The sequence below is a fragment of the Cariama cristata genome, unplaced genomic scaffold, assembly GCF_000690535.1.
Source record: "Cariama cristata isolate BGI_N322 unplaced genomic scaffold, ASM69053v1 scaffold1493, whole genome shotgun sequence".
In the NCBI taxonomy this organism is placed as follows: domain Eukaryota; kingdom Metazoa; phylum Chordata; class Aves; order Cariamiformes; family Cariamidae; genus Cariama; species Cariama cristata.
The window spans coordinates 50407-65314 of NW_009607585.1; the positions used below are offsets into that span (position 1 = coordinate 50407).

The following is a 14908-nucleotide window of genomic DNA, read 5'->3' on the forward strand; positions in this document are numbered from 1 at the left end:
TTTTTTTTCATTTTAGAGCACAGGGAAAGGAAGCTACTTGGAAAGTTGTTTGAGAATGAAAGCCACAGAGCTACCTCTGACTTCAACCTAGCAACCTCAACCTCCCCGGCTGGTGGAAAGATGAACGGTGAGAGCACAGCTCTTCCTCACCCAGCCACCACCAGAGATCGGCAACGCAGAGCAAGGCAAAAAGGAAGCCTTTCAGGCAGTCAAACCATCTGCCATATACTTCTGCTGCATAAGGTATCAAGAGGGCAGCAACAAATGTTCTTTTCCTAATGAGAGCTATCCACTGCTTCTGGTTTGGACTTTGCTAGCCCAGGTTATAAAAGCAGGCCCTGGAGGCAGAGGTACCTATTCAGCAGCCCTCTAGAAGATGAGATGCTCTTACTTAGAGCTCTTTACTCTAACTGCTTCTGAGACACTATTCCCCATAGCAGCAAAAGACGTCTGAAACAGTCATTAATAAGTCAAAGTTCAAAAGAATCATCAGTAACTTCACATCGGTGCCATTTCAGTGTTATTTCCTTCCAGTAGTACCACTCCCACCTCTCCCCACCCCCAAAAATCCAATAAAAAAACCCCACCTCTCTATCATCTGGGTGCTTCGTTGCATACTGAAGCAAATTGTTACTCCCTCACAAAAATCACAGTCAGAGAATTCATTAGTCTGTTCCCTTACCACCTACCATTTCTCACATTAAATGGGGAATATTTGTGATCTTAAGCAATCATGTTAGTAAGGCAGAAAGTGAAAATTTGCTATTAGAATATCCATCACCACAGGCCTTTACTTCCTCCCACCCACCCACAACCTTTAAGGGAGTTACAGCTCACTGGGAACAGCAGGAAACACCTCACATTCAGCAAACGGAGCTCATCCACATTGCCCTACAGAAGTTCCCTCCTGAGCCAGGTGCACGTGCATGAACAGCACTTGGCACGTACAGGTTTGCACCCCAGCTGACCTTGCCTTCTTACCAGGACAAACTAAACCATTCTAATTAGAGAAACGTCAGAAAAATTTGTCAGAAGACTATTTCAGAAGTCAAGAGGTCCAAAAGTCAAAGCATGTTAAAATTTTCCAGAAGAGAAAATGCTGACTGATCTCTAGGTGAGGCCACCCAGCTGCCCTCCCATGGCAAGAAACCGAAGCTGTCAAAGGATTTGGCAATTAAGAAAACAAGGCACTTACATGTAGTCAAAGTTCTGGCAACGTTAAAGTTAATTCAACCCCCTCAAACTGTGTCTGCTGTGCTCAGACTATTATTTCTTCCCCTTCAGCCTGAAAGACTTGTAGTTCTCTAGATTCACCCTCCTGCAGATGAGGAGGGATGGGAAGCAATGCGCTGTAGCCACCAATGCCAAACACTGCCATGCTGACCTAAAGACACTGGTTTTACATCCTTTTCACCAAAGCGGGCACCTAATTACCTTGACTCGCCTAAGCTTACATGTGCTGCATCTTGGCAACATTCTCGTCTCCCAGAAAGGACGACATGCAGTATTCAAGTCTCAGGATCAGGACAGAACAAATCCTTCTGCTATCTTGTTAATAACCTTTTTTCTAAAAAAAATCAAAACAAAACAACAACAAAACCCAAACAAACAAAAAAAAAAACCACTGTACAATAAACCTATTCTGCTAATTTCTTTTACAACATATCTAAAGTCCTAAATAATTAGAAGGAAAGTTAGAGGACTTTGCATACTCACAACAGCAAATCTTGCCCAGCTCATTTTCCAAACAAATCAAGAATCCAGATCCAACCACCTACCTATTAGTCACTTGACTAGCACGGACTTAACTTACATTAATGAACACAAGACTTCATTAAAATGTAGTTTTAAGTTTAGCAATATGCCAGAATCATCTATTGAAGGAGGAAAGGTACAGAACTGAAACTGCAGACTCAGTTATTTCTTGCTACTTATCACTAATAAATTAATATAAATTAAAAATCAATACAGGAGAACAGTGCAAGACAATGCTAACGTCCACAAAGAGAGGATGCCTTAGACCCATCATCCCTGTGCTGCGAGGTACTTCACTAATTCTGCAGGACCAGAGAGAACAAGGACCAGCTGCTTTTCCCAGCAAAGGCAGAATTTGCATCAGCTCCTCCTCTGCACTCCATTTCCTACTCCCTCATGCCCAAACCATCATCTTCTTACATAGACAGGACTGGTACCAACTGTGAATTTATTACAGTGAGGAAGCCTGTCACAGAGCTACTCGAGTTATTTGCTTCTGTCACTATGAATGACCACAGAGGGAATGGGAACACATTTATAATATTTCATCTTAAGCATCGCATCCTAGATTATTTGCAAGGCCACTGATGATTCCAGTAATCTTGGTCAGTCAAAATCCAAATCATACCAGCCTCGGGTGGAAAGTTGAAAACGAATGCAAAGGATCCAATGCGTGACGCCAGTCACACACGATATGAAAGTAGTTTTTTCATTCAAACTTGACCTTGGCAACACTTGTTGAAGTTATTGTGCAAAAATCAGTACGAAAACAGTATATAAAGCTCTTGGACAAAAAAGGTTTTCCTCACAGGTGCTTAGTATAAAGTTAAATTTTGACAAATTTATCACTCAGTTGCACTTAGCACAAGGAGGAGGAAGGAAAACTGGTGCCATGCAGCTGAGAGAGATTCCTTCTTCTATATGACCTGCAATTTAGGTAAGTTTCACATACAAAATGCAGAAATTTCACCATCATGGCAACTCAGAAAATATTTATGAAGGTGACTCGCCATATATTATTTAAACTGGATTCATACCCTTTCTTCTTTAATTGCATTAGGTAGAGAGACTAAAAAAAAAAAGATCACATCACTTTTACAACTTTTACATTCAAAAATATCAATCCTCTTTCGGTTCAGTAGCACATTTCTCATAAGCACACGTATGCTTATTCTTCTATCAAAAAGGCAGCTAAAATACCTAACCTTCAAAGTATTTAACAGAATGAAGCATGTATTTATTTTAATTAAAAATAAATAAATAAAGTGTCTGTCCCTTGTCAGTAACTCCTCACCCATGGAATTCATCCTTAAATCCTAACTTGTTACTCCTTCAACATAGACAACTATCTTTGGATGCACACATAAAGACAACACTCCACTGCACCTTCCTTCCAACTACTTCATAGCAACTTAAATATTTAATACATACTCCTTTAAAGAAATTTGAGTGAATTTATTGTATAAAATTATGATTGGCATGGTACAGAAAAGTTCCTTTTAATGCACATTTCCCATTAACTTGTACACAAATATTACAAGTATCAAGCAAAATGCAAAAGTCTTAAGAACTAATTCCATACTACAAAAGTGTTCACATAGTGAAGTTACTCTGGTTACAAAATGTCATGGAAATAAAAGCACTTCAAAATACATATTTGGGAAATGTTCTTGAATAATCAACACAACCTTAAGTTAGTTAAAAAAATGCAAAGAAAGAGATACCCTCTTCAAAACACTATTGTTGATTTGGCAAGATGGAGCAAAGTTCAAAGTTCAGATCAGTTCATTTATTGAAGGATTGTTCTTTCCAAGAAACAAACAAAAAAAATTTTAGTTAAGAAAGGGCTCAATTATACTATGATGACAAATAACGCCATCAAAAAGTTATCTGGCTCTCTTGTTTTCACACAGGAGCTGTCAGAGGCAGAGATGTGTAAATGAACACTTCCAGGTACATACAGATTGCCTTTTGAAAAACCAACCAACCAAAAAAATAATACCAAACCCCAAAACAACAAAAAGAAGACAATCTGAACTTTGTTGTTTCACGTAACTGGTTTAGTTCCTTAGGTCACAAGACCCAAGAACAGCGGTCTGCAAAGGATATATATTTAAAGAAAAAAATTGAACTTCCACTACCAAGGAATGCGTAGATGTCAAGTTATGCAAGTACTGTACATCCTCACAGTAAGACTGTTAGAGGCTATCAAATCTCTGCTTCCCAACAACCTTGAAGACCTGCTATTCTCAACAAGACAAAAATGCTTGGACCCTACAAACAGCCTTACAAAAAGGAGACACAGTCATGTTGTTCGAAAATAACACAAAATCTTGAAGACTGAAAGCATCCTTAAAAACTTAAACAAAATAACTACAAAATAAGCAATACATTACATTATTTTTGTAACAGATGACTTGCGTGTGTTGGAGCAACTGAATCTTGAATAGGTGTTATCTATATGAACTCGCACATACAGGACATCATGTTCAGGCATTGTTGTTGTTTTCCTTTTACACACACACATACACACATGTTACTATCAGATTATCCAGTCTATTCAAACGCAGTGAAAAAAACAGTCCACAGCACACATAAAAGGAGCATTATCCAATACAGTGTTGTCTTGCAAAAATGGAGTCAGAATTCCTGAGTCTCAGAGACATTACTGTCCTCCTCCATTACTGGATTATTTATTTTTCCAAGGAGAAACTCGAGTTTTCATTTCTTCATTCTGATGAAATTTATAATAGATCGTGTCTTTTAAAAAAATGTAAAACTTTTACAAAAAAACATGTCAACCAAAGTGAACTTTTAAAGCTTTTTAAAGGGAGGGGGCATTCACTTACAAAATAAAGGCCACCTTCATGTAAAATTAGTACTGCCAGTATCCCATCATTCTGCTAAAAGGGGAGATTTAGCTGCCTGTTCTGGAAGCCTTATTACATGCAGTCATAGGAGTTGAAAAACTCCACCCTTTTAACAATTAAAAATACGATAAATAGGACTAATGTGGAACAGCCCTTTGTCACAATCACCAAGGTGGCAAAACCAATGCAACAGTTAGGTCAAAGTCTCCTTCAAATAGTCACTGCAATCTATTATAACTTCTGGATTTTCCCTTTTACTTTGCATATTACACAGTGTAACTTAAAATGTTATTTAAGAGCACTTCAGTCCCACAACGTAGGATTTAAGCTTGTGTGAATACATATGCATGGCTCTGCAACATTTTTAATGATTTACAAAAATACATTCAACCAAAACTTTATATAGGGTTCTCTTTTTTTAAAAAATCAAAAATGAAGGAAAAGCCAAATGGTCCCATCATTAGCTAAATAATACACTCCAAGTTCTGGGAGCAATTCCAAAGCAAAAGCACATTCAAGAATAACATACATTGAATTGCATACCTTCTCATTCATCTTTATCAGTAATAAAATTCTACTGCATATAATTATTCAGCCTTATAAATAATGCTAAGCAGAAAAATATTTACCTCTGTGCTACTTTTCTCAGTTTATAGAAGCATTCCTCAGTTTATAGGAGCAAAGGAAAAAAACCTAAAGTGCAGACTACAGGCCATGACAGGCATAATAAATGACCAAAGGTGCAGCCAAATTTGCATTTACATCTTAAGTTACTTCACCATCTTTCTTTTCCTGCTAGACGTCACCCCATGTGCAATTGAAGAGCTGGTCGGTTGGTTTGTGCCACAGTACAACCTGTAACCACTTGTAATTTTCTTTAAAACCAGTTGTGTTGTCCGTAGATATTTCTAGGCGATAGTGTAGGTTCACAAAACCTTACTTTATTAATACTTGAAATCACACAATATTGACACCTCCTCCAGAGAACGCTACTGTCCTTTTGTTGCAGTATGTGGTTGAACCACTGATGCTCGGTTGACTGTCTTTAACAAGCGATGTCTTCATTTCTATTTCACATGCTACAATTGCTGCGTTCAGTTCCACTTGAGCTCGGTGAATGACATAAAACATAAGTCCTATGCTTATGACAATCTGCAAATAAAACAAGAGAGTGTTGTAGGCTATATAAACAGTAAGCATGAATACAAAGCAACTGTTCTGAACAAAACAAAAGGTCGTCAGTGAAAAGATTCACGGAGGCATCTGTTGACTCAATGCTTCACAGGCAAGACATTAGAAGGGAGAACTTAACCAATGAGCGGCTCTAAACCTATATACGTTAACATAAGTAGCATCTCAGAACACAGACATTACATAGAACTTAAATACTGATTTGAACTGAAAAGATATTTTCTTTCTTTCCATTGATATCCACATACTTATTAGAAAGCAATCTCTTCACTTTCCCTCTTGGCAAAAATATTGCCACAAAGAAATAACGTAGCATATTTCCGTAAGTCGAAAGGGCTGTTTTCCATGTACCAAGTGAATAATAGGTTGAAATTGTACTGGGCATCTGCAGCTTGCAAACCAGCAGAGACACGGGATGATGCAGACCAAAGGAAACAAAACTTCTTGTCCCTGCCCCTCTGGTGTGGAAGACAGCAGAGAGCGGCAGTGTCACTGTGCTTCTCGGATATCAGGACCAAACAGGACAGAGTCAGAGCTTCTGAGCGACTTACAGTAGTCTGTACGGAAGAACTTGGTTTCTGGAGGATGACTCAGAGAGGGGACAGGATGTTGGTGGTGTGGGTTTTTTTTGTTTGTTTGTTTTAAGGAGGAAATGTTGTCCCAAAGTAGGGTTTTAGTTCAGGTTTTTGCTCTGAATTTTATTGCTAAGAATTTTTAAACTTTCACCACAAAAATTATCAGGAATAAACGTGGACAATTTTTTGCTTAGAAATTACTAATTCAATGACACTGGCATGCATTACACTCCCCAGAGGCAGTCTTTCGTTTCAATAAAACACCAGCTAAGTTTTCAGCTGACATCCTCCTTAAAAAGGTAAAAATCTTCAAGCTGTCTCATAGCGGGAGTCCCTTTGAAAGAAGTAAATTCCTCTGCCTTTTTAAAAAGTGTTTTATGAGACTAGCTGGAATCTGCAACTTCCTTTCAAAAAAACCAAAAAGGTTATATTGTTTACAACAGAACCAAAAGTTTTGAGTCCAAAATCTGAACTTCCTTATTAATTGGTAGGGCTATGTTTTCTTCAACATTAAGGACTATCAGTTAAAATATCTGTCAGTATGGCATAAAAGATGCTAGAATATCACTGAGTAAGATGATTGAGAAGTATGGTCCCAGGATAACTGCAGCTGGAAGGCAACCTGGTGGTCTCCAGCCCAACCTGCTGCTCAGAGCAGGGCTGGCTGCACCATCAGACCAGGTTGCTCAGGACTTTTGTCCAGTCAGGTCTTGAAAACTCCCAAGGATAGAGATTTCACCACCTTTCTGGGCAACCTGCTCCACTGCTTGACTATCCTTGTGGTGAAAAAGATGTTCCTCACTAATTCAAGTTATACATTTCAAAAGCTGGCCAATGTAAAAGTCAAAAAGAGACTATGAACACCAAGTTCTGAATATTTAGAATAGGATTTTTCCTATAAGCTTACCTGAATATTTAAATTTGACTGGTTTTAGAAATATTACTACCAGTAGCCTAGTTCCCCAGATGAATAATTTAAAAATATATATACACAGAGACAACGATGAATCGTGAAGGATTTTTAGAGATATATACTAAATCCAAGTCCCATCAAAGCCCAGCCAGGCAAAGCACCAGGCAGATGCCTGATAGAAAGCTGGAGAACCTATGTAATTCCTCCGCTAATGGAGGGGAGCGTTCCCCTTCACTTAGTCAGGTCCCAAGGATTGCTCTCGCGGAGGAGAGCACTCCTGCCCAAACATTCAGCCTCTCCAGCTAGCGCTGACATGAGCGACAGTTATGTTACAAGCCATATAATCTACAAAGGAGCCTTGATGTCATTTTAAAAAAAAAGGAAAAAAAGGGAAAGGCCACTAAAAACTACTATGCTGGAAATAACATTTCATGACTAAAATGAAAGCTGATCAAGTAACCATTTATTTTCTCTTTGATCTATCGAGGCTATTTACCCCACATTTACACAGGCATTTTTAAAACTCATAACCCTGTTCCATGAAGTCTATAAATTATAAATTCAATTTAAGAGCACACAAGTTTGGGGGGGGGAAGTTTAAAATAGTCCTAGACTTAGTTTTATATCTTAGCACAGTTAAACAACAGCTTTATGATTGTAAAAACTGAGGAAGATAAATGACTGCAGTACCAACTGAAAGTCTGCAAACCATGGTAACTGCTGGTCAAACACAGCCTGAAATACTGACACTGTCAGGGGAGGTTTTAATACATAATCTAGTTCTGAAATACTCATGACCTCTATGCTCATAATGGTCTCAGGCTTAAGGCTTACCCCCAAGATTTACTGACAAATTATTTCATCAGCTAAGCTCATGTAAAGGTACTATATACTTCTTATGAATTTCCTCACTTGCAAAATTAGGATATTCTGGTTTAGGCATTAGCAAAATGGTATTTCTACAGCACTTCTCATCCTGAATACCTATGCAAAATCAGGGGTGTTCAGTGCTAACAGTGCACACCGCACAGGTGCTGGGTCTGTGCACCCTAAGCACACTACTTCACAGCTGCTGGCACACGGGCTTTTGCGTAGGGGTGGTTTGACAAGTCTAAAATCCAGCAGGAGATTACCACAGAGGGCAAGAAAAGAAAACTTGACAAAACTGTGGCAGAAAGAGAAAAAAAGAGAACACTGAGTGAGTTCTGCTTTATGTCATGTGAGGTATGAGAAAATTAAACTTTTCTAACAGAAGAAAACAAAATCAAAAGAAAATGGTACACTGGAAACCCATTTCTCTGGTATCTAGCAGTCAATAAGCCTGTGAAAAAGAAACTTCAGCTCAGTTTTACACAATCTACTGAAAATACCAGCAACAGAGTCATAAATTAAACATTTTTTAAAACCTGCTACTTTTCAATACCACATGCCATACTTGCTTGGCACTCAGTCTGTAAGAGGTCGGCTGCCTCAGACTAGGGAGCTGTGATGCCAACAGAGAGCAGCCCTTAACCCCCGAGACATGCATCCCCCCCAGCCCCCGGCAGCCCACCTCTTTTACACTTGAGGCTGTACAACCCGAAAGACAAATCAGCAATACTCCATCCCTCTGTCTCACACACATTCCTATGGGCAGTTTCCAAAGCAAAGATTCAATGACTTGAAGACAAAGCTACAGGAAGGAAACTTGTTTACTGTCTCCAGGAGAAAAATTCTGTCTTGAATCCCACTGGTACAGTAGATGAGCAAGAAATCAGGGGGATATAGAAATAAACTCAAACACGAGAAGATGACTGTTTCCAAGAGTAATTGCTTACCCAAGGAGTCATAAAGAGACTGACATTGCTGTTACCAAGGTCTATGAAATGAATTGTTTTAACTTACCTGTAAACTGAATATAAAATAGCCACTAACACTTTGTTCTGCAATCACATCCTCCATGGTGCGCAAGGTAGTGCCCAAGTATGAGTTCAGGAGCTGAGTAGGAAGCAGCCCAACTGAAGAAGCCATCAGGTAGTTGGGTAGCGACAAATCTGTAATCTGAGTAAAAGACAGCATAAGAAATCAAGCACGCTCCAACCCAATCTACGTGCACAAACAACCAGACTGCCGCTCCCACAACCATCTGTGCAAAGTAATGAAAGAATTTCTTACATTCCTTCACTAAAACTTTGCACTGTGTGTAAATCTAAGATAATACAACAAAACAGCATGTGGTTAGTTTTCATCTGGCATTTTTAAAGTCACTAGGTTTTCATTTCATCTTACATTACGCAACATCTCTGTTCAAAAGTCATTAACTAAGGATGCAATTACACTGTTCATTGAAGATGTTTATTTCTTCACGGTGAACGGAGCCCTACAATTTATGAGAATTTGCTTGCGGGAAGAAATTACTTTATCAAATGTGAAGGTCTAAAGCAAAAATCTGTTTGCTTTGCATTTTACATGTATGGCAACTAATAAAAGAGGTAACTGTTCAAAATGTCACTGTGTTAAATATGATCTAGGTAAACAGAATGGCAGATACAATTTGCCTCTTCAAGGGAAGATATATAGCTCATTAAGATACATATATCTATCAGTGATCTCTATCAGCGTTATCTATCCATATCTAGACTGATATACATGGATATCATTAAGATTCTCTGTGGAAGATATTTTACATCACACTTTAATTAGTGAACAAAATAGTACACATGGCTATAGTTTTTGTTAGCTTCTCTGGAAAAAACACTAATAATACTTCAAGATATTTTCCTCTCTGCTGTAAAATTTCTGTTCTGAGTCAACACGTGGACAGTTTACACGGGAACAAAATACACAGTACTAGCTAAATTAGTATCACCAGCCATTAGGAAATATTAAATGTAAGAGCCAAGAGATCAAAAGGTATTTATGCAAGAAAAATAAAAGCAGGGGGAAACTACGGGTTACAAATGAGTATGAAAACGATGATTTTGAAACAATCAGTCTAAGGAATTTTCCAGACAATTCAGCTGATCACACAGTAATAAAACAAGTTCTAATTAAGAACAGCCCCTCACACTGGGAGCCCACATGTAAATTATTGACCTTGACAGTTTTGTACAATGTCGAAGACAAGAGAATAGCAGCAAAGTTACTCATTTCATCATGCTATTCTTAAAATAAACTTTGGTTATTATGAAAGTCACAGTGCTGAATTCTCGGAGCTCTAAGCACCATCAATGGAAAGTTTTGGGGAGGAAAGAAGGACAACGGAGGAGGAGAATGCAATGAAACATAAAGATTAAGAATAATTCACCGAACAAGATCCAATAAGCCAATTCCAAACTTCACAGTGCATATTATACTTCCCACAGACTGAAATATATACCAGCACCACAAATAATACATTTCCCTCTCTATACAAGATTAATTTAGACTTATAATGAAAAAGCACTACCTAATTATGTCAGAACTTCACATTTGACCAATGCTTTGAAAAGAGGTTTGGGTTGTTTGGTTTTTTTTTAAAAAACACATTATAGTAATCTAGGCCTTGTAATAAGAATGCACAACCAAAACTTCCCGTATTGCCAAGGGAATGAAGGAGCTGCTATTAAGTCTCCGAAATACTAAGGCTGAGGCAAGATTTGCTAAGTAGGGCACTGTCATCAAATCTAATGGAGCTGGGAAACTTCCCAAAGATTGTTTTAACACTCCCGGGCACCTCTCTCATTTCTGTATACGTATTAAGGACGCTTTGGTTGCAGAGCAACACGTCTGCACATCTGGATCTGTCCTGAAGCAACTGGACCTCCTGAACCACGAGAGAGACCGTTTCCAAATGAAGGTGAGGGTGCCAATGGATACGCTGGGCTGCCACCTGCGCTTCCCACTAAAATAGAAGCTAAGGAGAGGGGCAAAAAATTTTGCAGGTGCCCTTTTAACTCCCAGTTTGCAAGGGACCTACAGTGGTATCCCTTCTCCCAAAAGGCAGAGGGAACAGACAGCATCCCTGTCTGAGAAACCTGAGAAATTTTCAATAAAACTTACAGCTTTCCATATCTTTCCTTCTATGAACTTTACCTGTTCTAGAAACCTGCCAGAGAGGGATCTGCGTGGCCAAGCTGCCAAACAGAGGCTACCAGGACTTTGTTTCTAGTGAAAGCTCAAGCCAGCAAAAATTAACAGTGAAATCCCAAGGCAAGCATGGATGCAATTGTGTCATGGGCCATACCGATGTGTTTAAATAAAGTTAAGAACTACCTAATCGCTCTGGTAACTGGAGCATTAGCCAGAAACTCTCCCACTAAGCCTCGGACAGGCTTTGTCTGGTAAAACTGTTGTGTATTCTTTGTGGCTGACACCTTTGGTTCAGTACTGGCAAAAAATAAATGCTTGTGTCGCGATTTTGTTGGGGGCTCACATGCCTTTGGGATTGCAGCAGATTTCTCTCCCCCCTACTTACAAATCCCAGTGTTTCAGATCAGGTAGGCTTTGCAACCGAGAGCAAAGGACAATTCTGATGCTTTTTATTTTCTCAAAAAATAAAAAAACCCAACACAACAGGCAGCAAATAAAAAACAAAACAAAACAAAACATAGCTATCAACTTTCCAACAAGCAAAGCAAGCAGCCTGCATGTTCCTGCAAAGTAGGTACCATTTCTTCAACTCTGTTTTCACTGTGTGCATTTCTGGAACCAGAGATGCACACTTGAACACTCAGGTTTTTTTAGTCAGATTATTTCTTCCATGCGATATTCCCTCTCAAAGAGGGCAAAAAAAGAAATATGAATTCTTATCTAACCTACACCTGGCACTACAAATAATCATTTTGCACAAATCTCGTTCTAGGGACCCACTAGTGGGAAGGAGGTGATAATCGGCATACCAGACCTCCTTACGGACCTGCCTTCGAAACACTCAGAGGTGCCAAGGGGAGAGGGCTGTGCATGGACAAACACTTCGGTAAGAGCTCTCAGCCCACTCCAGTAGCCCAGGTTACCCTGACATCATAGCAACAACAATGAAGCAAAACCCACCCGAAGAGAAATACAAACATGCTTTCAGTTAACAAGTTTCCAGGTCTTCCAGAAAGGCAAGCAAATGCATTTCCCCACTGCTCCTACTATCAGCGCTTTCCCAAAGAGCAGTAGAATGACCTTAAGAAGCAAGATGTTGAAGTCTGGCTGGCGAGAAACTAAGGAATTTGTGTCAGTTTTCTTCTTGCACTGTTCCAAATAATATGATCCCATCACTAATCAAATGCTAGGAAGCTCTTCCTTCCTTCTCTACGCTCCCCTGCAATTTGACCTCCCCAAAACCCTCAGCAGATGCTACACGCCACTGAACAAGTGCTTGCAGGAACCCATTAATCCCAGCCCTGCAAATGACCCCTCTCACATCAAGGTTATGCCGTGCCCTGGACTTCACGTGTCACTTCTTCCTTTTCCTCTCATTTAAGTATTCTCAGTATCTCCAGTTTACTTATAAATATGCACATAGAATATACGCATAGACCAGACAGACGGAAAATTAAAGATGCATAGGTTTTCTTAAGCTCATTGTTCCTTCCTCTACTATTAAGAGCAATCCTTTTCAAATTCATTGCTTAAATTGCTAGCATGGGGAACGGATAGGGCACTCCAAACCCCCTTGCATTTTAGACTTAAGTAGAGCATTAAGTTTTCAAATAAGTCAGTTTTCAAAGAAATGACAGCTCGGTCTGTGTAGGTAGAATTTCATATTCTATACATAGCTTAAACTTGACTCATTGTGAGAAACTGACCTGAATTCCGAGATTTCCATGCAACATTTTTATTTTTCAGTAATCTAGTAGTTCCTATTAAGTATTCTCGGTTAAAAATTGAACATACCATGCTTTATCTGACTATGCTGCAAAGTAGTAAATCCAGAGTAATAAATGCAACCCAAACTAATTTTAGCAGGCAACATCCAAGTTACTTGGCATACTCAAGAATCTGGTTTCATCACATTTCCTATCTGTTATTTTAACACTGAAACCTTCCACTTGGAAAGAAAATTATTTAGCTTGCAGTACTTCGAGAATACAAAACACTGATTTACAGCATCATGTTAATATTGCACTGGTCTGAATACTCTGCTGAATTGTGTTTCCAACAGAACAGTTATGCCAGGAAGGAAATAATTTCAACTCAGTAATTCTCTGGTCAGTTCTTCAGATCCAACAGTACTCTACAACATCTACTGACCACTTCAAGTGACACCCAGAAGCTGTGAACAACTGAAGTACAACAGCTCTCCCCACTTTAGGAGGGTCACACTACAGCAGAAGCTTCATCTGCTACACTGGACCTTGGGCTCCAGGGGGACTCTGCTCCCAGCTGCACAGGTCTAAGCTTCCTCAGTCCTGCAGTAATACAGGTAAATACATAAAACAGCTGAGGTTCTTCTCATTCATAACAAGGAAATGGTTAAAGGATGTGCTTAAAAAGAAATGATAAGTTGCTAAAGCTTTTACAGAGCGAAATTGCAGCTCTTGAGATGAATACCCCAGCACACAGAGTTTTATACATAGCAATTTTAAAAATTTGATGTGGGTGTGAACCCCCCAAAATTGTGTGGATTAATTTTTTTGTAAATAACAAACTTGGTATTCAGTGACCTACTCATTTCAACCAGATGATTCTGTTAAGTTAAGCAACTGCTTCAGAAGGGCAGAGGATCGGGACTCCAGACAGGGAAAGGAAAGTGTGCTATAAGAAAGTGGCAGACCAGAACACTCGGTTAGAGGGTCTCTTACATTAAAGAACATATGACTTACTGACAAACGTTTAAAATATTTCACAACCTGGTTTGCCTTGTTTTGATTTCACCAAGTTAGCAGGCACAACTGAGGCATAACACACAGCCAAAACCAGATCCTTCAAAGCACTCAGGGAGAGATGAGGGTCTGAAATCGTCATCTTACCATCAGCATGACGGTACTCAAAAAGGGTACCCTCCATGTTCCTCCTTGCTTTCTCCTTTAAGATGATCAAGGAGAACAATAAGATTATAAATTTAAAATAATTATTTTAAAGAACGTACCCATCTTCATCTAAAAGTAGAAAGAAAAGCAAGACTAACCCTTTTCCAAACTGCCAAGTTTAAGCTACCTTTCAGTACCACTCTGGTGTACAGCCCCTTTTCAGCGCTGAGGCTACATCTCACCACTCTGCCCAAAATATGCGACCTCTCTTGTGTGCACGGACTTAACAGCCCGTATGGCTTTGCCAGATGTACACTACAAACACCAACCAAACTGAGCAAGAATTTTAATCTGTCCACTTCTTTCTTTCCAATACAATTATTTCTATTAAGTAGCTTAGGGAGATCTGGCAAGACTGCTTAAAAATACAACTTTTCCTCCCAGTCGGATCACTTTAAAAAACACGGGCACTTTAAAACTGTGGAGCTCTACACAGCACCTTGGTGCCTCTTTCTAACACCAGAACATAGCCTCGAAAGCCAGAGAGCAACTCTAACACGTCGTCACCGAACAAGGCACCCTGAAAACCTGCCTGCTGTCCCTCCGCAAGCATGGAAAAGCCACGAGCTACAGCAGGTGTGTGGGGGGGGTTGCTTTAACTGCTGTTAGAAAGAAAACAAGGTT

General features: G+C 39.4%; 1 protein-coding gene across 1 annotated transcript; it reads right to left on the reverse strand.

Moving 5' to 3' along the window:
- Positions 1-5546: 5546 nt before the first annotated feature.
- TMEM64 (transmembrane protein 64) lies at positions 5547-9344 on the reverse strand (the record flags this gene model as incomplete). Its single annotated transcript, XM_009696764.1, has 2 exons — positions 5547-5777; positions 9189-9344. Coding segments are annotated over 2 exons (351 nt in total), but the record flags the coding sequence as incomplete, so codon positions are not given.
- Between the last annotated feature and the right edge of the window lie 5564 nt (positions 9345-14908).